This window comes from Anthonomus grandis, chromosome 10, assembly GCF_022605725.1.
Source record: "Anthonomus grandis grandis chromosome 10, icAntGran1.3, whole genome shotgun sequence".
Lineage (NCBI taxonomy): Eukaryota > Metazoa > Arthropoda > Insecta > Coleoptera > Curculionidae > Anthonomus > Anthonomus grandis.
The window spans coordinates 29,424,312-29,449,508 of record NC_065555.1 but is presented as its reverse complement, the minus strand read 5'-3'; the positions used below and the strand labels follow the sequence as shown (position 1 = coordinate 29,449,508).

At 33.9% G+C, this 25,197-nt stretch overlaps 1 protein-coding gene across 1 annotated transcript in view; it reads left to right on the top strand.

The window, feature by feature from the left end:
• LOC126741745 (aryl hydrocarbon receptor protein 1) overlaps positions 1–25,197 on the top strand; it is a 417,955-nt gene that overhangs the window by 350,174 nt on the left and 42,584 nt on the right. The window contains exons 4-5 of the mRNA XM_050448292.1: positions 21,844–21,944; positions 22,006–22,095. Coding sequence (XP_050304249.1) covers positions 21,844–21,944; positions 22,006–22,095 — 191 coding nt within the window. The remainder of the gene's footprint in view (positions 1–21,843; positions 21,945–22,005; positions 22,096–25,197) is intronic.

Sequence of the window (25,197 nt, the reverse complement as noted above, 5' to 3'; positions counted from 1 at the left end):
AATATTTTCTGCTTTACCTCTTGTTGCTTTGCAAGTCTTGACCGAGTCAATTAACTTTTTATTTATCTCTGGAGTTTTCCCAGAGTGCTTAAAAAGAGCAATGATTGTTCCTCTTTACAAGGGTGGCGATCGCGACTGTCCTTCTAACTTTAGACCTATAGCGTTATTGCCTACTTTAGCCAAGATAGTGGAACGGCTCGTTAGAGTGAGGATAGTTTCATTTTTAAATAGGTTTGACCTATTGAGTCTTCAGCAGTTTGGCTTTCGCGAGTCTGTGAGCACAAATGATGCTATCTTTAGCTTTCTAGAGCACCTGTACAACCGACTGAATGTTGGTGAAGTTGCAGCAGCAGTATTCTGTGACTTGTCCAAGGCATTTGACTGCGTGAGTCACAGAGTGCTGCTGATGAAACTGGAGCTCTATAGTTTCAGAGGCACTGCCCTTGAGTGGTTTCGTTCCTACTTATCAAATCGTGTCCAGGCTGTCAAATTTAATGGTGGTATCTCTAAGGAACTTAATATAAATGTGGGTATTCCGCAAGGATCAGTATTTGGTCCTTTACTTTTTCTCATTTATGTGAACGATCTGCCACAACTGCAGCTAACTGGCAAATTTACATTGTTTGCCGATGATACCACTATCCTCTGGCACAACTCTGATGTTTCTCAAATGGAGGCCAATATACGTGCAGATTTGTTAAAAATAAAAGACTGGTGTGATACAAATTTTTTGACATTTAATGTTTCCAAAACAAATATCCTTAATTTTAAATGTAATACATATGATATATGTTTAAATAATGAAGCCATCACCATGCCACCGTTCAGTAAGTTTTTGGGTCTTTCCATAGACAAGTTCCTTAAATTTGAAGACCATATTGTGAATGTATGTAGAAAAGTCTCATCAGACTGCTACGCCCTAAGGGTTATTGCCACGAGTCTTAATTTCTCCATCGCCAGATCTGCATACTTCGCGATTATCGAGTCGCACCTTCGATATGGAATTTGCTTCTGGGGTTCATGTTCAAATTCACTTTTTAGTTCAGTGTTTGTACTCCAGAAAAGGGCCATTAGATATCTATGTGGGGCCAAGCCTCGTGACTCATGTCGCCCGCTTTTTGTAAGTCATAATATTTTAACCCTGTGTTGTATCTTTATTTTGGAAACAATTTACTTAGTTTTTATAAAATATAAACAGGAACTCCACTTAGGAAGCCACTATAATACGCGACAAAATTATTTGTTGAGGCTACCCATTCCTCATTTTGAACTTGTCCGTAGCTCTATCATATATGGAGGTAGAAAGCTGTTTAATAAACTTCCACTAGAAATAAGACAACTTAAGACTGAAAAAGCCTACGTACAAGGACGAAAATATTTCTTGCTAGTAAAGCGTACTATAGTTTAGGTTAATTTTTAATGATTAACATTTAAGTATTTTTCAAAGTTTTATATAATTTTATTTTATTTTAAATTAGTTTCTCGTTTTTATTCCTTTAATGTACAGTCTATTGGCTTTGTCTACAACTTCTATGTTTATATTGACAATAAAGCATTTTTGAGTTTGAGTTTGAGTTTGAGGTAGTCCTTGGGGAATCAGGCAGGAAGTTAAAGCCTTGAGAGTTAAAGACATCTCAAGTAAGCGGCTTGCGTCTTAATACCCTTTAGAATTGTGTATTTTTCAAATATTTTTAATAATTTCCACGTCAACTTAAATACTATATTTTTTATGACAGCTGTCAAACATAAATTATATCCACTTATTAATCGGTCACCTTGTATAAGAAAACGAGATGTTAATTTACTTCACGTAACTCTACAACATATTGGTTATTAACCCAGGGAGCATGCAATAAAAAAAAGTGAACGTAAACAGGCCCGTTGGAAAAAGAAAATAAAGGAAATGTATCGATCCGAAAGTAAAATGCCGACTGCTCCCCGATATAAAAGGTGCAATTAGGCGATAGCCGGTTTTGCATACATTGGTTTCGAGCGAGTGACGTTTTGACAGGTGACGTTTAAGCTGCCATAGAGCCTTGACTTCTTGCTTGTTTTGTCGATAGTTTAACCTGGGGTGGGTGCAGCCGAAATTATACTATGTTGCCTTTACGTTTCGTATGTGATATTTAGTCCACATTACAGGGTGAAATTTACACAAAGAAGTGGAAATTTACGGTAAATGAATCTCCACCCACGCATGACTCATGTTATATTAAGGACCAAAAAAAATTCATTCTTTGTAATACGATGTGGTTTTGGGAATTCCAATCCAGAATTTTAGTCCAGTTCTCCCTAAAAATTTAGGAAATTTTTCCAAAAACCATCAGGTTTTTTTCTAATGTTTGGAACAAAATATGGACTGAAGTATTCATCCTAGATAAAAAACTTAAAAAATTAAAATTGAGCTTATTATGGCTCTTAAGCAGTTAAAGTATGCTTCTCATTTGTAAAACAATATATTTTCTTTTTGTCGGAGTCTACCTAGATTCGGTCAGATATAATTTAAACAGTGGGAATTTTATGCCATTTATTAAAACTTGCACATGGTATCAAAAGTAGGACCTACAGGTTGCAAAATTGAGCATGTCTAGATGCCTGGTCACTTTACTTCACTAAACTGACAACTGACTTCCATCGGCGATGCGGCTCATATACTCGGCAGAACGCTGTTCCGGAAGATTCCTGCTTAATCTTCGAGATGTCGTGCGATGTATCACTTGTGTCATTCCGAAATGACGGGGAATCAGCTGGTTTCTCGCTGTTTACTAGTTCGTTACAATACAAAACCTAGTCAGCAACATTTCAACGTCGACACCATCAAATGCTTTACTAGGATCACAAGAACTAACAAGCGACATCGTTCATTGATAAAAATAAATCGTGACATTGTCAAGGAGGAAAGACCTCATCATATCCACTGGCATTTTTATTCTTATTGTCAATAATTATTACTTAAAACTATTAACCATTTTTGCAAAACAAAAAACGCTTATCATCCTGTAAACATGAATGAAACTAGAACTCTAATATGTACATACGTCAGAGTGAGCGGCAAACTAACGGAGCACCTGCCAGGGTTAAATCAGAAAACCATTAACCCGCAGTAATCGGTGATTCAATAAAATGGACAGGTTAAAACGCTTAATGCGTGTATAAGTTTATATCGCTTTTATAAGGGCGAAATAGTGCCAGGTCACGATGACTCAGCCCTTTTCCTTGCACAAGCCAAAATAATTATCGGTTTGATGTGTTTATTTTTAAATTAGGGCTACTGTTTGACTTCGGGTTCACGATGAGAGTATAAAGATTTTGATAAAAAATTTGTAAGTAAAGGTAAATATAAACAGACTATTTTAAATCTATATGAAGCAAATTCACCAAATGAATAATATTATTCAGTACTCAACAGATCTTTGATTTTCGCTTTACATTGTGAGCTTGGGATTTGATATATCTATTCATAAGTCAGAACAATATACTCCCTGTATCTGGTAAAATAAGTCCAAATTTGCAATTTGTTTCATATAATGATGGAAACTATCGCACAGCTTTTTTATAATTCGAAGAACCTCAGCCTGAGATGTGCGACCCTTGCTATACCCTCATGAAAATGAATTTTTAAGGCAGTCCATATAAATGATGAAGCTATAAAGACAGAAATACTGGATCAAGATCAGCCCTTCTTTTAAGCTAGTTAAGCACCAATCCTCGGAAATCTTGCAGACAAGCTCTGAATTTTGCAGACTATATTAGTATGCTACTACTTTCTTTAAGAGTGGGTTTTATTTTACGATAACAGTAGATGAACAGTAGATAGTAGGCATTCTTCTGCGATTATTATGCACAAAAAGGGAAAACCTAAACAATAATCCAACAGACCAATTTGTTTCTGTTACCTCTACAAATTATTTACCAACATTTTTTACTAGGTACCTTGCATCTAAACTTGACTTCTATCAACCTCTAGAACAAACTGGGCTAGGTACGGAACTAATGACCATCTGCAGGTTAGTAAAACATTAATAAAAAAGTTTGCCGAATATAACAAACTGCTCCAGCTAGTGTTTGTAGGATACAAAAAAGCATTTGTTTCTGTCAGTCAGAACAAGATGTTCAATGCACTTGCTCACTGACAAGTTGACACTCTGCCACTTTACAACCAAGCAACAGCAAGGGTAAGCGTATATGAGAAGACCGATAAAGTTAAGACACAAGGTGGAGTTCGACAGGAGACACAATCTCTCCTAAGCTGTTTAACCCGCTATTGGAATATATATTCAAAAATATTAAGGTGGAGAGTCTAGATATAAAATGATGAAAAAGATTATAATCACCTCCGATTCGCTGACTACATTGTATTTAAATCAGATTGCCTAAATAAAACAGAACAAATTATGTCAAAACTGACATCTGCCTCACACAAAGTTGGTCTCAGAATCAAGGAAACACAAACCGCATTTGTGACCTTCTGGACAAGGAAACGAGATCTTCCAAGTGACATCCTATAAATATCTAGGACATGAGATCAGAATCGGCAGAGATAATCAAACATACGAAATTAAGCGGAAAATTGGACTACCATACTAAGTCAGAGATTTCGTTGTGCCTTAAATGCAAGGATTTTGATTGATGCATACGCCTTTCATGATTTACGGTTTAAAGACTTCAATGTTAACGGAGAAATAAAGTGAGAGTTACACCACGCATCATAGAACATTCTCTATTGGGAATTACAATAAGGGATAAAGTTCCTAATGAAACAATACGACAAAAAACCGGGGTTATAGATGCGATAGAGCGAATGGTTTGCTTGCAATGCAGTTGGGCTGGGCATATAGCAAGAAATGCCACATGAAAAATGGGCGAAAAGAATTATATAATGGCGATTCAGAGAACAAGCCTTCAGAAACCAGGGTTAACTACTAGCCACATCGATAGATGATGTGAATCATATCTCGGCAAACTGCTACACAGGACCGGAAAAATTGGAGATTATTAAGAGAGGCCTATGTTCAACAGTTGATTGGATTAACACCAGAGGTATGAACTTGCTAAGTTATGTTTGGATTGAAACCAGGAGACTAATTCATTTTAACCAACGGAAGTGTTAAATTTTTAACAACTATTAGCATCTAAGAATATGTATATTCAGAGAGTGATCATCACATACTACAAGTTTATAGACTTTATCTTATTCTTTTATTTCGCAAGTTTTTGTTTCGTTTTGTGCCCTTATGCTTGGCACATTTAGCCACGTGTTTCAATATAGGAACTCATTCATAATAGAAGAGGTTGCTAATATAGTATTTAAAAAATTATCAGTATGACATTGTATCTAATAAAAACAGTATAAAAAAGGAATAGTGGAAGAAAGATTAATACTAGGGATTTTAGATACGCTTCTCGTCCTGGAGCCAATGCAGGATATTTTTTAAAAGACAAAACATAAGGGGGCTACCTTAATTAAGAAATAAAAGCAAAATATAAAACCGTGCATCAGAGACATTTAAATTATGCATTAAATTCAAATAAAAATATTGTAATTTCTAATTTTATATATTTATTTTGCAGTTTTTACAGTTTTTATGTGCATAATTTCAATAGATACGACAGCCTTTTGTTTAATATTTTAAATAAAATTTAAAAGCATGTTTGCATTTTTCTATAAATTTTTTTATGTCTAAATTCAATAGATATGATTGCCTTTTACTTATTATTTAAATTATTATTCAGGTAGTAGATTTTAATTAAAAATGTATATACGTTCAAGTTATATTTTTCCTTTTAAACAATTTTCAAAAATTTTAGGAAAATAAACTCCAATCTATCGTCCGCAATCACGTTTGCCATAAATGAAGTATGACACATAGGAAGCAAGCCAAGCTCTTTCGATTTATTATGCAGAAACATCACTGCGTCAAAATTATTTTTACATTAAAATAAAATATGGTTCAAATCATTAATTGACTGGTTACAATTACATATATATGAGTTATTTATTCCTAATTTATGTAAATATTTATTAAAATTACCATAACCCACTAGAAATCTGAAGAAAGATGTTGTCAAATATCTTGAAAAGTTACATTTGGAAAGCATACTATAACTGCTAAAGGACGCTTTAATTAAAATGTATGTATTTGAAGTATTTGCTAAATATGCAAGATATTTTAAGTTTCTGGAGACCTCTTTCGGATAATTGGAACTATATCACTAAAGTGTACTTTGGAAAGAATCCGATCTGTCTTAATTGTTTCCTTGGCCTCTTTATCTCCCAACTCATTTGCTAACAATTCTGTGTGTCCTTTAAACCAAATGAATGCTACCTTAATATTATGTAAATCTAGATTACTGATAGCGTTCCGAATCTTAAAAGTAACTTTAAGTCTTTAAAAGTAATTTTAGACACTTTAAAGTGCCTAGAATAATCTTTCAATTAATTTAAGACCTCTCAGATCATTTCCACCAGATCATTCAAGGTAAATCATGAGTCTAGGATTATAATTGTTAGCTTTGCTTACCAGTTTTACTTTAATAACCTTGATATCAATTTAAAAGTTTGTGTCAAGAATCTGAGACTTTTCAAATGTTCGGAATATTCTTTCAAATATTCTTACTCTTTCACTTCGATAAACAAGTTGATAAAACGTATTTTAGAATTTTCAAGCACTTTTAAGTGTCTGGAATAATCGTACAATTAGTCTTAGACTTCTTTCAGGTCATTGAAGTTAAATCATGAGTCTAGGATTACAATTGTTAGCTCCAGTTACCAGTTTTTAATTGTAATAACCTAATTTAAAAGTTTATTTTAAGAGTTTTTTTAAGGATTCGGAATATTTTTGCAAATATTTGTGTTCTTTTACTTTGATAAACAAGTTGAACCTTATACTTGATGTGTTTTAGTACCCATAATATATTCAAAAGCTGCTCGTAGAAAATGGACGTAGCGAAATTGCACTTATTTCTAAAATATTTGAATTATAATTCTAAAATTAAGTTAGGTGGTAGAAAATGATCTTTTTGAAATAATGCGCCATGTTTAGACACCTAGCTACTCAATCTGTTTTGTTATGATTAATTTTGGTAATGTGTGTAAATTTTATGGTAAAGTGTTTTAGAAGTTATGTTTGTATGAAATTTAAAGTGAATTTAGAATTTTTTAGTTTTTAGGATGCTTGTACACAAGATTTTGTTGTCTTACGTAATATAGCACATTTTCTTTCTTTCTTTCTTTCAAGTTCACAGATGAAATTCATCTCAGAGTTCGTAAAAATTTCTGCCGTACTTTAATAAAGCACAATTTTATAAAAAAAACTTAATGCAATGTTAAATTATTTATATAATCAATCCTAACCGACAGAAACGCCGACGAACTCATTTAACAGATTCAATTGTTCTTATCATCGTTAATTGTTATTTCAAAGACCAGATGCGAAAAATAAAATCGCAGCAATTAAACACTGTAATGCAGTAATTGGCTTGTTATTATGCTCTAGTAGTAATCGGGTATGTTGCGTCGGCTATCATAGGAAAACGCCACAATGTATATTATAGCTGGTTTATTGTGTATAAATTTTTATTATTATGAGAAATTTATTTACACTTCTGTAGGCATATATGCAGTAAATAAATCCCTTGTATATGTACCTCCCTACCAATGGAGCATTTGGATATATTTTCTTAGTAGTAGGATGTAATAACCAAACGTAAACTGCCACCGTGGAGTGACTGTCATATGACCACGATGTGCACTATATCAATAGTCCAAGCAAACGTAATTTAAATTTGTTAACATTGTAAAGGTCTGTATGTATATTACTTAATATCGACGTACATGACATCATAACATTGACAAATGACTTGTATGAATGTGTTAAACTTTTACACTCGAATCACAACGACAGATAAACGTTGGCTTCTAGATAGTGTTTCTTAAAGTTTGGATATTATATTATTTGAACAATTAGTCCACCAAATCAGACCAAAATCCAACAAGTACCAGACGTGGGATTCCAATTACCAGCTGATATTAGACTGCAATAATCAATCAACGTTAAATGTAAAGATAAGCTGACGTTTCAGCCAATCGTCGTCAAAATTAGTAGTTTAATGTTATCTCAGCAATGATTTCAACTGACCTCAGCTAATTGTTTTAGTTATATCATATAAAAAAATCTTATAGTGGCACATGAAAAGGAGACTATGTGCTGAATTTTGAAATAATTTGAATGTATAAATATTTAACAACTTCTTTGTGCTTGTTATAAGTCCTTTAGGATTGGTAAAGTGGTCCCAATATTTAAGTAAAAGATATCAGGAAGAATAAGAGATCAGTTGACGTTATAGATGATGATAATTATTACCTACCCATGTTCTTAAAAATATTGAAATTACCGTTAAAGGATCAAATAAATATGCACTCTGGTTCGAGTCTATTATTCGAGTAATAATATAGTAATACTTCAATCATATACAGTGCGGCTCTTAATTGCCCTTCTCCCCTCTGATCTTTTAAATGCGTTTATATAAAAATTTGAAATTTAGCACACATCAAAATGGCGGCGGGACGCCATTTTGAAAAATTAATTTAAATGGAAAGGAGGTCATGCGATACATCGTTTGAAAGCTCCCACCGAATGTTTTATGTTCCTAGAATATTAAGTCATTACTTCTACCCGTAGCAAAATGTCAGCCTTTCAAAATCTTATTTTTCTTATTTTTATTTTTCATTCACCTGTTCAGGTGTAGTAAAGACCAAAATTTGACAAGGGACCTATACTTAAACATGTTGGAAAATGCAGTAGAACCACTGATCCTTAAGATTACTTAAGACAATTCTCATAAATTTGAGTTGGAAACAGTTTTTCAACAAAATAGGGCACCGCCTCACTTTAGCAGAAATGTTAAAGCGAATATTTGACTGATACGATAACTATACAGGTGCAGTAGGTTGAAGTTTGGTCTAAAAACAACGTTGCGACTAGTGACAATAAGAGTAATCTCAATTTAGGTGACTGCAAATTATTATTTGGGAGGTCTCTATATTTTTCCAATTATTACTAACTAGCAAATATGACCAAAATTCCACAACTAGTCGACGTCCCAAGACCAGCTGATGTTATAGCGAACTTCAGCAGATACCAATGTTAGCATACAACTTTTAAAACATTAAACTTTGAAGGGGTAATAAAGAAAAATTTAGCGGTAGTTGCGGTTTAAAAAATAAAACATATTTAAATGAATATTAAAAAGTAGGTAACACTTATTGATTTAGTTTATGCGCCGAGATGAGGTCCAATTAACATAACACCGAGCACCGATTTACGTGCGTTCAATATTTAATTAGGTAGGCCGTTTCATACAGAGCGTAAATTTTCCAAGTGTAACTTTGTGCAAATCCTATACGTTTTATGGAAAATGAGATTATTAATGCTGGATATTTTAGTAATGGGCTATTGAGTCCGTTTTCTTGTTAATTAGAATTGGCCAATTAGCATCTTAATGGTTTTTTTAGTAACAAAAAAAGATCAATTTCACTTAGTCGATTAATAAATTGCGCTAATAGGTTTCTTTTATTTTAATTTACAGGTTTTTTATTGGCTTTAGTAGCATTTAGGCGTGTCATTTTTTATTTTTTTTAATATAATTACTGTGAATACTACTGTAATACTTCTAAGCAAGTCATTAATTTTTATACAATTATTATGACCTTAGGATTCTCATTCCCATACTAAGTAGTGCTAGTTTTAATGTTTAGGCCATGCCAAATAGATGCCGAAAATAAAATTAACGAAGATCTGGTGCAGTGTCTCCTATAGCATTAAAACATATGCTTAAGAATAACCCCCTGGAATCTAATATGCTGCTTATTGGCAACTTAGCGATTGTCAGTAACATGCAGAATCAGATTAAAATTAAAATAAATGATGGTAAAATACCGATCGGTGATAAATGTAAAAGTTTGGGATTTAAATACCATGTATCTGGTAATCCTTAGAAAGGCTTACATAGCACTAAAGTCTATTTATATTCATAGGCAATATCTGGATATAAACATTAAAAAACTCCTTTGTGACTCGCTAGTTTTATCTCAATGTAATTATTGTGATGTTGTCTATGGTTGGTGCTTGGACTATGAGGATAAAAGAAGAATACAAAAGCTACAAAATTCATGTATTCGACTTATTTTTGGTATTTGCAGATGAAATCATGTATCACATAAGTTGAGTGAACCGAAGTGGCTAAATATGTCTTATTGCAGATTGATGCATTTATTGTGTTTTTATTATAAAATTTTAAAAAACGGTTGCCCACCATACTTTTATCGAAAGATATTTTTAGTACCGATGTTCATCATTTGAATCTTTGAAGAAAAATCCTTCAAATTCTCGAACATAGAACTGAATTCTTTAAACGATCATGTTCTTACAATATTGCTAGACAAATAAATTTTTTTAATATCGACTTAAGCTCTTTACATATTTCAGTAAATGTGGTTAGAAAACATATATTTACAGTGCTGTTTGATGGTCAGTAATTAATAGCCTTCTGAACCTTGTGTCCGTCATGGATTTTGCTTTTTGGTTTAGTTTCAAATATGTGTTTTATTTGTATTAAAAAGGATTACTAATAAATGTTACATAGGCAGGTTTATAAATTAAGGTTTTAGTATTGTCACACTTGAGACTTAGTTTATACATATTGATGCTTGGCAGCAGTGTTAAAGAGCAGAATCTGCTGTGTGGAGGAATCTGAATTTGCCGGCTTTTTATTTACTCGTGTAATGTTTTTTTTTTATTCTAAATGAAACTTTTTATGTATTGTATCTATTATTGAGTTCAGTAAATAAAAAACATTTATTATTATTATTATTATTACTATTATTATTATTATTATTATTATTATTATTATTATTATTATTATTATTATTATTAATATTATTATTATTATTATTATTATTATTACTATTATTATTATTATTATTATTATTATTATTATTATTATTATTATTATTATTATTATAAGTAACCAACATACCTCCTCAGATTCAAGTATCTCCATGATAAGGTATTACCTGTCAGACCACAACCACAAGGTGGGACTTGTATTCAATTAAAGAGAAAATACCCTTATTGGTTCGTTTACCTCAAGGCTTATTAACAATCATTTTTTACTCGCCGGCTTACTTTATTTTCTTTGCTGATAATACAAAAGTCTTATCTCTGGTCGAAATCTGATGACAGCGATGGAAGGTTCGTTGAGTGAAATCTCGAGGGCAGCGCAATCGTTTGATAAACTAATGTTGTTCCTTAGTTCAACAAAAATCCTCTTCTTAATTTTTTCCACCACTAGCATAGCTGATGAACTGCACAGCCTACCATGTGCACTTTTCTTGGTATAATGTTATTCCGCTGAATTTTTTTTTGCTATGTAGACTGGCATCGTATGTTATTCATTCGATTTTGCATGCCTCTTTCTGGTTATAGGGCATAATGCAGAAACATTTATTCAGTTTGCATATAACAGCCTTTTTCATTATTGGGAGGTTGCAATATAAAGCGCATTGTAGACAGATCAATGAATTACAGTCTCCTCTATGCCAAGTAAAAACATACATACATTGCATGCCCATGAAGTAATCATAACAGAACACGTAAAGGAATCAAATTTTTTACCCGTTAAAAAGGTGCAGACATGATCGATGAAATCTAGCAATTCATTTTTTCAGTAAACTACTCTGCAAGTAATCTGACACTTGCCGACATCCAAAATTCTTACTTAGAACATTGAAAGGTTGGAATTAGCATTGCCGTGGAACTGTTGGCAGTTTGTTTGCTTGCAATAATGCCAAATGCTTATGTAGAAATGGCAAAAAAAACACACTTTATGTGAAAAACTTTGGTTGGTCAGATTGTACAAATGTTCGCATTAAACTCGTATAACCCACAAGGCAAAATACCAGCGACTCTGCCAAGAAAGGCTTCTTCGATGCCAAGATTTTTAAAGGCTTAAACAATAACAAGACCACCGGTCCTGATGGAATACCGTCAATCGTGTGAAAAAAGTTTACGGTCGTGGTGACACCACCGTTGTGCAAACTATTTTCTCTGTTAATTTTTTTTGTCTTTTGGGGTTCGTCCTTTGTGCCCAAATACACCTCAGCCTAAAGGCTTATTCTGCTCACCTCGATAAACATCTATACTACCCAGCTTAGCACCTCGCTGCCCTGTACCAGCCGGTATAGGTCTTTTGCTGCTGTGGTACCTAGTACTCCTGGGTCCAGTATGTCTCTCCCAAATATTTGTTGCCTTTTGCGGCACAAGGCCTCACAGTTGCAAAGTACTGTTTTTACTGTACAGTTTTTTTTACTGTTTTTACTGTCAGTACTGTCGGACTGTTTTTGGTTCCTTTTCGCACAATCGGCAATTAAGGTCTCTATTATATACTCCAATTATGTTCAGGTGTTCTTTAACGGACATGTGTCCCGTTCTGATATACATCTATGTTTTGAGTTTGTTTCTCCCAATTGTAAGTAATTTTTTCGTCTGTACTAAAGTTCATAAACGTGTTTTCTCTCTTCAGCTGTCTCATTTCTATCTAATGAGCTTGATGTTTTCTATTTACCCAGTCCCTGATCTCACTTTGAGTGTTCTTCTTGCCACTTCCGGTGCAGGTTACGGTCCAATGGAAGGTGCCGTAAAGCCTTTTCTTGCTTCTTCATCGACTTTTTCATTTCCTGGAATAACTATATATGTCCCGGAACTCATATAAGCCTAACTGAGTTGCGGTCTCCTAAGGCTTTCAGTGCGATGAGGCATTCGCAAACCAGCTTAGATGTAACTCCAGGGCTTAATAAGGCCCTTAGGGCGGTTTGGCTATCTGTTATTATTAGGATTTGCTTATTAGTGTAGGTTCTCCTAATGTGTTCCCTATAGCACATTCTAGTATCGCAAATATTTCTGTCTGGGAAACAGTGGAATATCTTCCAAGCGGATAAGACGTTTCATGCTTAGATTTTTCTCCAAAAATTCCAGCTCCCATTCCCTTGTCTATCTGGGATTCATCTGTGTACCAAATAAGATCTCCGTCTGGTCTGCGGTTACTGTCATTCCATTCTTTTCATCTTTCTTCATTTAATTCTTTCCATTCATTTGATTGCCTCACAGATTCTTGATATCGTTTGGTGTTCTATCAAGTTAACTTGACTGTTATTTCCGATTCTCTCCAGTCCCAGCTTTGCTTCTCCTTGAATCACCAGGTGTAATGGTGAGAGGTTAAGGCTTCCATGGATGCTGTTGGTGTAGATTTCATGGCTCCTGTTATGCCTAGACATGTGAGCCTTTTTATTTTGCTTAACCTAAGCCTTGCTCCTACTTGCAGGGTTTTTGGCCACTACGTTAATGGAGCATAAGTACTCTGCACTATTACTCTGGTACAGATTCAGTGTGCCATTTTGGGTTGTAATCCCCAGGTTTGCCCATGCATGCATTTGGTCGTAAATAAAATTGATTCCGATGCAAAGTTACTTTCTCGAAATGTTGGTTCCTTAATTGGGAGTCCAAGATAACCCCCAGATGTTTTATCTCTCCCAACATAGGAATTTCTTTTTTATCATGCAAGAATAGTGGCCTAAGGTCCTCTGTTATACCGAAGAGGTCTTTTCCCCGGAGGCTGAAAACTTCGCGGATTCAACAGATATCCAAAAAAGGAAAAAAGACGGTGCTCATCGATTACCGTCCGATTGCTTTAGTCCCGGCAATCGCCAAGATAATAGAAAAACCTAGAGTACATGCATGAACATCATTAGCGTCCGTCAGTATGATTTTCGAAAACACAGGTCTGCTGCCGATCTGTTGGACTATGTCACGCATATTTGTAAAAGATATCGAAAAATAAGGTGAATCCCGTGCAATAGCTCTGGATATTTCAAAGGCATTTGATAAGGGTTATAGCATGAAAACCTCTTAAACTAACTGTATTCTTATGGTTTGCCACCAACTCTCGTTGCTTGATTTGGAAGCTTCCTCGAGAGCCGATCCATCCAGGTTGTCGTTGACAGACACATCGCGCAGAGGTTTTAAATTTACGCCGGTGTCGCTCAGGGATGCATTTTCTCCCCTACCCTCTTCTTGTTATATATCAACGACCTTATTGACAAGACTTCTAGTCCAATTGACGGCTTAACTGATGACAGTACACTCGTGTCTTCCTTTAAGTTGCCCGACTAGATGACTTCAGCCGTTATCCAGTGCCGCCCTAAACCTTATTATGTCTAGGCTTATTTTGCCGTTGTCTTCGTCAGTTTGTTTTTAGATATGCAGGTTGGAAGCATTATGTCTTGGCATCATCATGTGGCAAGAATAACTAAAGCGACTTCTCAAAAGCTTGGGGCTCTCTTTGAAGCGAAAAAATTGGTATACCAGCTTTTAACGCTTTACATGGCGCAGATTTGTCCATCTCTTAGGTATTATTTTCACTCAAACATACTTTGAAGGTGCTTGATTCTTTTTAATGAGACTTCTTTTTATGGAGTCCAAATCTGTGGAATTAACTCCCAAAACACGTGTTTCCCTAATATTACAACTTGCAGCACTTTAATATCATTTTCGTAGCACTTGCGCTACGAAGATGATACTTAAGTACCATAGGGTCTGTTCTTTCGTGCCAGTGTATTCTATTAAAATAAATCTCATTTGAAGAACTTATGACAATTGATATTCAGTGAATGTTCTTGTAATAAATAATAAAATGTTCCAGAAATATTAAAAATTTCTGCCGCAGAATGTTCCTGAAATATCAAGAGACAACATCCACAGAATGACTGTTAGCTTTATATTTTTATATGATTAATTAATCTCTAATTTATGATAATAAATCTCTTAAAACAGAGTTTGTCAGTTCAGGATTCGTCAGAAGTCTTAGATACAGAGGATCCTGAACAAGCCATGAACTCCTTTTTAGATATTTTTAAAAAGTCTTGTAAAATGTCACCTTAAGACGCCCTATGAAATACTCAAAACACAAAAAAAAAGGAATGGATTGATTACTTCTATAAAACATAGAGATATACTTTAAAAAAAATTACTAAAGAACAAAACACTATTTATAAAATGTATCAAGCAAAGTCTTCTAATCATGTGATTATAAATGAAAATAATCACAGTTTTCCAAGTACTCTTGAAATGGCAAACTATTGTAATACATATTTTAATAACATTGGTGTGGAAATAGAGAAAAAAATAAAAAACACAAATTATCCTCAAACTATAAAAGAAACGCCTCAAAAATCTTTATATTTAAAGCCAGTAACGAAAAACGAACTTATCAAACAAATATTTACATTAAAAAATGATGAGTGCCCCAGGAAAGGATGGAATTTCCGCACGAATTATTAAACATGTACACAAACAAACAAACGAATTATTCTGAATATAAATTTAAAACAAGTATTATACCTAGTCATTTTAAAGAATTCATAATTACCCCAATTGATAAAAGCGGAGAAAAAAAATAAAATTCATAATTATCGCCCTATTAGTTTAATAAATAATTTTGCTAAAATTTTTGCAAAAGTGCCTAAAGGACAGACTGGTAAAATTTTTTAATGAAAATAGCATACTCTCACCAAATCAGTTTGAATTTTCGGAGGGTTTAAACACGACAGATGCTATGTTTTCACTAGTCTCAGAAATAGCAAATAATCTTAATATCAGTCATAGCGGTGTTTATAGATCTTGCGATGCTTTCGATACTGCGCCTCATCAACAACTCCTTAATGTGTTATCGCATTATGGTGTTCGATGCATGGTATCGGACCTTTTTAAAAGCTATATTTCCGATAGATATCAATTCCTAAAACTAAATCAAGTGCTTAGTCGCCCTCTGAAAATAAATATTGGAGTCCCACAAGGCACCTTATTGGATCCTATTCTTTTCATTATAATAATATATATTAATGGCTTACTAACAGGGACGGATAGGACAGGCGGGACACCGGGAAATTTCCCGGTGGGCCGGTCGGCAAAAAGAAAAAAATATTAAAATTATTTTTTGTAAAAAAATAAGAAATAAAAAAAAAAAAAAACTAAGTACCGCACTGACCATATCAATCCCGCCCGCTTAATGGAAATCCTGTCGCGACACGATGTGACGCCACACGTCACATCGTGTCGCGACAAGTTAAAAACAATAACAACCATGATATCCACCAATTCCGAACTTAGATGTCATTCCGTCTTGCTAACGTCTGCACGCGCCGCGCCGCCGCCGTAGGAAATAGTTCTTCGAATTTCGGACTGAACTGAATTGGGTGTTTTTTTGTGATTTTTGTGAGTGGTTGTTATATATTATACATATTATATAACGTCCAGTTTTTGATGAATTAATCCGATTTTTTGATCATATCATCCGCAGAGGCCTAAAAGCCAGAAAGAGATACCATTTAACATTCAAAAAGTATTTGATATAAATAATGACCCCAAAGACAGTGGCTAACATACAGCACAGGCAAATCTGCACTATTTTGCTCTATTTGCCTGGCATTTTGTGGCACCAATGAGTCAAACAGTTTTATTGAAGGTATGAGAGACTGGAAACATGTACACCAGAGGTTAAACGAACATGAATCGGCAAACCTCCATACAAGGAATATACAATCGTATACAAGATTTGCAGGCCCGAAGTAATAGAAAAGAGAAATTCTGAAATTTCCCGTAATAGACAAATTCTTCACAGAGTGTTGATGTTATTAAATTAATTGGAAAGAGGGGTTTATCCTATAGGTAAGTACCCACTTATCTATTTCTGCTTTTTAGATTTTAATTCATTTTATTCTCGATTTTATTATTATTATAGTTTTTTATTTCTTATAGTATATGTATAAACATTTCATAGCGCCGGTAATAAACTTAATTTTTGTCGCGTCTAGCCCAAATGGAAAAAAAATCAAAAACATCTGGACAAGGGTTTCAAGATTTAATAAGAGAAGTTGCACAAAACAACGGACTAAGTATAAACAAAAGTATTGCTGATTCTACAGATGGTGCTGCTAACATGCAAGGGAAATATAGCGGATTTACTAGTGAGATGAAGCAACAAAATTCCGAGCATGTCCATGTGTGGTGTTATAGTCATATACTGAATTTAGTCCTGGGAGATGTTTTAAAAGGACATATTAAGGCGGCAACCTTTTTTGCATTTCTGAACTCAGTTGCAGTTTTCTTTAAAGAGTCATACAAGAGAATGGATATTTGGAAAAAAATGTCACAAGATCCAAAATTTAGAGTACTACAAATTATAGGAGAAACTCGATGGTGATCGAAAGAACAATCATTAACTAAAATATTTCAGCTTGAATGTTCTAGTAAAAACGCTTAAAAAAATCTTACCCGCTATATGTAGATCTACTAGAATCACTAGACATCATTTCAAAAGATACAGATTTTAATCCAGATATCCGATCTACGGTAGAAAGCTTTAAAATTAATTTGACAAAGTTTGAAACGACTATGATGGCCCATATATTCTTAAAAATATTCTCGATTACAGGACCACTGTCGCGATACCTTCAAACGAAAGGTTTAGACCTAATTAAAGCCAACGCGATGATTAAGACATCAATAGAACATTTAAAAGCAGAGGGATATGGAATGGATCACAAAATCTGTTAGTGATTTTATGTCTTCAGTTAATGACGAACTAGACGACCGTCAATTGGACATTGAATTAGAAAACGATTTTCCGAAGACAAGAAAAAGACGAGTTAAAAAGTTTTTTCACGAAAATACGTCTGACGAAGCTCCTCAAGCCGAACATAAAAGTTTTCAGGTTAAAACAAACAATGAGATTATGGATATGGTATGTGAGTCAATGTCGAACAGGTATGCCCAGAATATAGATTTCTGTGCTGAACTAGCTATTTTTAATCCAGCATAATTTAAATAAATAAAGGCAAACAGCTCGCTACTTGACAAAAGTATGCATTTGATAGCTAATTTAGTTGCAAAATTTAATAACAAGGCGACGCCTGACAGAATTAAGGAAGAGTTAATAAGTTTTGCTGCTAACTGGGACCTTTACAAGTTATCTTTTCAAGAAACGTTTGCTAAAATCGATATTTCCAATCGTAGCGATAGCGATGACAGTGAAGGGGAAGATGATAAAGACGATGTGCAAGGAGATTGGAAAGATACAATTACAGTTTGCTCTTGCAGGGATTGCGTGTATTGCTGTTACGTTGCTATTTTAAAATATAACTTGTATCAGGAGGCATATTCAGTCTTAGCAACGGTGTATCAATACATTTTGAGTTTGCCAATAACCCAGGTGTCATGTGAGAGATAATTTTCCATTTTCAAATACATTAAGAATAGACTAAGAAATAGATTAAGTGATAATTTGCTTGAATCTTTCATGCTTATGAATATAGAAAGATCTCTACATAATCAAATAGATAATGAAGATATTATAAATGAGGTGGCAGAGTCCAGTACCTTGTATAAAAAAAGTTTAATGTACTGAGTTTTTTGCATTTTCTATGTTTTGTTTGAGAGTTCGTTGTTCCTTTTTTATTTTCTTATTTTTAAAACTTTTTGGTTGTTAAGCTTGTTTGTTCTTTCTTTTTAATAGTTAACTGAAGTTATAATTTAGGATAATATTAAGACATACATATATTATTTGTGTTATAATTTTTTACTTCGTTGTTAACTGAATTTACGTTGATTTTTTTAAATTAAATAAAAAAATGTGTGTTTGTAGGCACTAGCGAAATTTTTTAATATAATTCATCAGGGCTAAGTGGGCCGCTTCGCCCGAAAATTTCTCGGGCCGGTTTCAGAGAGCCCATCCGTCCCTGCTTACTAAATTTAAATATAAATGATACGGTACTTGTTTTTACTGGTAAGACATGGAAAAAGGCAAAACAAAGAGTGTTGCGCGGATTTGGTGTTATTACACAATGGTTAGACTTCTTTAAATTATCCCTAAATTTATCCAAAACAAATTATATTGCATTTTCGCTAACAAGCACAAGTAGACCAAATTTTACCGAAATTCAGACAATTGAAGAAAATCACTGTTTTATACCAGAGGTAAAGAAAACTAAATATTTAGGAATAGTTATTGATCAATATTTAAAATGGACAGAATATATATCATATCTCACAAAAAAAGTTCGCACCTTAATTCATAAATTTTATCCTCTTAGAGAATTTCTCTGCATTAAACTGATCAAATAAGTATACAAATCTCTGGTGGAATCATTGCTGCGGTACGGCCTTGTAGTATGAGGGGAATATACAAAATTAATTTACAACCATTACGGGTAATACAAAACTCCATATTAAAAATAATTTTTAGGAAATATAGGCGATATCCAACTAAATCATTGCAACAGCGACATCTGCAACTTAGACTATTTATACATACATTATATTTGTACCTATATACATAAAAAAAAACACAAAAAAAAATAGTAAACCATCATCATCAAACAAGAGCAAATGTTAATAGATACTTAATTATACAAATATAAAACTTATAAAATTAAAACTATAAGTAGGATTAAGATTTTTAATAAAACGTCTATTATTATATTTCTAATGAAAACAACTTTAAATAATTATGAAACTTTTTCTAAACTTATGTCATAGAGTAGAAAAATTAGATTTAATTCCACATTTGAAAATAAATAGAAAAATGAATGAATATATAATACATTTACATTTTTAGGAAATAGTATATAAGTAATATTTCAGTGCACAAAAACAATGTCGATGAAGAACTCAAATGTATTGTATGTATATTTAAATTTGAAAAAAAATTATTGATTTGATTTGTTTTGAAATATTTATAGTATTGCCTACAAAATAAAATGTACAGATAAAAAGATATTTGGTATATTTGTCATTCTAAAAAATATAGCAAATTTAAAAAGTTTGATTGCCTTAAATAAATGCCTGCTTAATCATCCCTCACCTCTATCATTAAATTCGAAAAATCTAATTAACACCAGGCAAATTAAACAAGAAAATCCGTAATAGTTTAAGGCGGTGGCGTTCACGTGTCCGTCCGGTCAGGGGGGGCAAAATAACAAACTAAGGAAGCGAGCGACCCCACGGCCCACGGCCCTCGCTCTCTGAGGGTAATCAACTACCCTGATTCTCGGTGGCGCGTTCCGCATTTCCGCTTCTCGGATATTAATGTCTGTCGGTAATAACATATTTTAAAATTTATTTCCTTGTGGAAATCGGGGCGCATTACCTGGCCTAGTCGGGTACAAAAAGAGGGTTGTTTTCTCCCTTTTTTATATAAATCATAAAAATAACAACATTTTATTATATTCTCGGTATATGATTAATGTTGAATGTCTGTTCTTTAGTCAATGGATTTGTTTTTCATATAATTTACTCTGGTTTGATTTGCAAGCTAGGTTTCTTTAATTAAAAATTAACTAGCACTAACCACTTGCGCACTGAATCCGGCAAATCAACTTACAGCTTAATAAATCTTTGTTTACTTTATCAAAGGCCTTAGAGAAGTCGGTATTAAATACTGTCAATATAAAGGCTTGTTTTCATGCGTCATAATAATGTCATGACACTTAAAGTCCTGACAATATGAAATTTTTTGTGAGTGTTTTCATGTATTCAGTGTCTTGATTTTTGTATTAAACTAAAAAATGGCGTCGACTGAAGTAATTGCGGCAGCTGCACGAATGTTAAGTTTAATTATAAGTGAAAATAAAGAAAAAAAAAGTAAAAAAAAATATGGTAAGGCGATGGATCCAATGGAGAAATAAATTGGGTGCATGTAACACCCTTATACGAGAAGTTGCTGCAGAAGATCCTTCAAGCTTTTTGAATTTCATACGCATAGACCAGGCTATTTTAAATATTCTTCTTGGGAAGGTTCAAGCTAGCATTCAAAAGAAAAATACTGTTATGCCAGACTTAATGTTCTTCTGCTTTGCTTCTTGCGATTCTGTCTTTAAATTCACAATGAATCTTATTCCACACACAAGGAAGCCTCTAATATTCCTCAAAAAAGTGAACGATATCACAAAAAACATTTTCTTTTTCCATTATTTAAACTTTGTAAACTTATATTAATTGTAACCTCAATTTCGTACGCGGGACGCGTAAAATTGATGCCACGTAGTCACGACAATACGGAAATATAGTTTTCACAAGGTTTGTTACTTGGAACTAACATAAAATGTCACAAAAATATCAACATGATTTTGATTGGGTTGAAACAGATGCAAAGCAAAAGACAGGATTAAAAAAGGCCTGAAAAACAGAAACTTTCGAGCACTAATTTTTAAATTTTGAAAAAACCATTTAAAATTTTAAAACAACTATCGACATCTGTAAACTTTCAAGTTTCTTGCTGCAATTCCCTGGACGATCGAAACTATATTCTCTCACCCCTATCATTTGATGACTTGTTAAAATTCGAATAAATTTTGATTTATGAACCCTAAGACTTCTGACGTTTATAGTTTTTCTTGTAGCATCACGATTTTTATTCTAAGTTTCATAAACTTGCTGAGTTTCGTGTGCTTTTAATCCTTTGCCTTTGTATGTGGTAATATTTCAGGTGTTTGACTTAAAATTGACTTCATTTTTATTTTAGCCAGATCAGCGTGCACCTCCAATGATGATCTGGCTAAAAACTATCAATCGTCAACATAATTTCTTAAAACAGAAACTCTCTGACCTAATCTGCTTGCGAAATAGAGCCAAAATCTAGTTCTTATTAACATATTTTCATTTAAAAATGACGCAATCAATCATTGTTCTATCTTCACCAACTTAAGTTCTAAATGACTTTTCTTTGTTTCAGTTGTGATGCACAAAGACAAAGAGGATCAAATCGGATTGCATCGGTCACGTGATCTCACAGCCTTCGACCACACACCACTGGACGGTGAAATGTTTTTACAGGTAAATATTTGAAAAACTTGAAAAATTTCATACTAGAAAACCTTAAACGTGTTTTATGCAGGCTCTCAACGGCTTCCTGATGATCCTTACTTGCGAGGGCGAAGTGTTTTTTGCTACTCATAGTATAGAAGGTTACTTGGGGTTTCATCAGGTAAGAAATTTTTAATTGCTTAAATTTTCCTAGAATTAAATAAACATAGAACTAACCTAGGATAAGGGGATTGAAAGCTTACTATTCCAACTCAAAAATGCTTTTTTATTTTTTAGTTGAAGAGAAACTCTTTAATGCAGACTTCATAGTAATTGTACCTGTGTCTTCTTCTTCTTCTTCTTCTTCTTCTTCTTCTTTTTCTTCTTCCTCTTCCTCTTCCTCTTCCTCTTCCTCTTCCTCTTCCTCTTCCTCTTCCTCTTCCTCTTCCTCTTCCTCTTCCTCTTCCTCTTCCTCTTCGTCTTCCTCTTCCTCTTCCTCTTCCTCTTCCTATTCCTCCTCCTCCTCCTCCTCCTCCTCCTCCTCATCCTTCTCCTCATCCTTCTCCTCCTTCTCCTCCTCCTCCTCCTCCTCCTCCTCCTCCTCCTCCTCCTCCTCTTCCTTCTCCTTTTGGAACATTTCCATCGGCACCAGAAAGAAATTATTTATTTTCTACATTCTTGGTTTTTCTTTTAAAAATTCTATCTCAGCAGTGATTTTAAGGAACCGTAATAGAAGTACTAAAAAATCATTTACTTTCTTATCAACTCAAAAATGATAGACTTTTCCTTAGTATTGACTTCAAAACGGTTGCCCTCTCTGAATAGGCTCTTCCTCAAAGTAACATGGTGGGTATTAAAGTAATAGTTAATGTAACTCGACGAAAATTATGGTCTGGACAGCTAGAGGCTCTTTAAATCAACTTCTGTATCCTCATGTCTGGTAAATCATATATTGAAACGAGTTTTTATTTCTGAATTTCGACTCATTCCCTTCTGTGTAATGAGAATTCTTCGGGGCAGAGTCATCTGCTTTATTTAGCTGACCACCATCTAAATATAAAAGGAAGAGACTAGTGAAGTAGTAGAAGCCCGTAGTGATGAACGGATCTGAGAGAGGGTTTTAAAGGTGATCTTGCAGTGTCCCAACAGTAGGGAGTCTCTTGATGTTGGGACTATCAACACTGGCTTGACTGAATATTCTGATGATCTAAAAACTTCTCCTGTTCGGCTCCACTTTCGATGTTCTTTTATCCTGCGTTCCAGTGGTCGCTTTATGTCGCCTATATATGAATCTCCACATTCACTGTTATAGAATTATTAATCCGGTAAGGTCCTCCCGTTGTTGTGGTTATATCCTTGTTATCTTTGCTGCTTTTCTAGTAGTTGTGTTTATTAACTTGCTTGGATACTCGTTCTGCTGTAAATGATATATGTGATACGGTGATATTTTTTATTTCCTTGCTGAGGTCAACATTATTTTTGCATATTGTGTCTGCCCTCCTATACAGGGTTTTAATGAGTCCTATTTTTATTGAACCAGAATTACTGTAGTTAGTGGAGTAGTAAAAGTGAAGAGTTTTTTTTTTCAAATTTAAAATGCCTATATAAGAATTTGCCTTTTGGTATTGCAAATCAGGGTGCAAAATTTCAGATTTCTACGACGTCATCTTTGGCTGCCCAACTGAATTGTACTGATATCAGAAGAATCAGAACCAAAATCCATGTATTTGCGTCATTTACTGCAGAATTTGGCAGTTATTATTAACCCAAATAAGGCTGACAAAAAAAATAATTGAAAAGTTTATTTTTACCACTAAATATTTAATGCTAGTGTACCTAGAAGCCCTAAAAAAATATTTGAAAAAATTAGTAAGTGGTAGATTTATGGTAAGTCACTGTCCTTTTAAAAGGACTTTAGCTTTATTGCTATACGATTGAAAAAAAAAATTATAATCAATATCGTACCAAGAAAATTTTTTTATTGCCATGTTTAGTGCTAAATCAAAACAAAAATGATAATATAAGTTAATGCTGAGTGTGGTAAAGATAAAAACATTCTTTTGAATGGAGCCCAATTTTGCATTTGCTACATGTAAAATTAACTTTTTTTGTGCAATATTTGCATCTGATTTGTGTTTCACTATATAAAATAAGATGGTCCATGCGGTCATAACGCGATGATTGATGCAAATATTTACTTGTCTTTCCAGTTTGATAAGCTGATGGTTTCTTGTGTGTCTCCAATATGCTTTGGGCTATTGCTCTTCTAAATGCTAATTGGTCCATTTTACCCCCACTATTTCTGTTCAATTGCCAAGAATTCTGAACTACCATGTCCAAGAAGTGACAAAAAATTGGAAAATACCACTTTTTGCCTCTTATGGATACTCGGTAAAGGCTGATGTTTTGGTCCGCTCTATCGACCCCGCCCATATTTTCATTATATTTTTTTACAATATAAGGTTGATCTACCATTATCCGTTTCTTTTCCTTTTGAGAATATCTTTTGGCTTGTAAAATTGGATTCACAGTGGTACTGTTAGATGCCAAAGTAACTAGGCTATTGTCATTCCATCTGCACACAACTATATGGTTATCAGGATCATACATATATTCGTAAGAGCCTCTATTTTTCGTCTTGTGGTCTTTTGATGGTCCCAGCTTACTCTCAGGAATACGGTTTTCTCTTATCGTCCCAGTGCCATATAATTGCCTTTGGCTAAGTTGATGGAGAAGCGAAAGAGATGTAAAAAAGTTGTCAAAGTAGATATGGAATGCCAAGTTGGGATAAATCTTTTGAAGTTCATCAGCAAACTGCAATACGACGCTAGATCCAAGACCTAATAATTTATATTTTTCTGGAATCATACGAGGATCCCTGGTAAGGGTCAAACCATTCAATATATCCAAGTCAGGTAGTAGCTGTCCAAAATTTGTACCCCCAGCGTATAGGTTTCCCTCTAATGAATTGCTTTGTTCCATGTCGTCCGTAGTATGGAACCATCGATTCATCTAAGCTGTGGACTTCTTCAGTAGGCGCAAACTCCATAAATTTCTCATTTAGGGTTTTTATGAAGGGTCTAACTTTTGCAAACTTGTCATTGGCATTCAAATCATTGTTATCGCAAAGGTGGATATTTTGCATTACGTACCTAAATCTATCACGTGATATGGCATTCCTCACAAGTTCATTTTTTGTGTCACTTGAGTTTTCCCAATACATGTGCTTTCTAGGAAGTTCAGAATATCCGCTCAAAATCAGCACGCCCAAAAAACACCATAT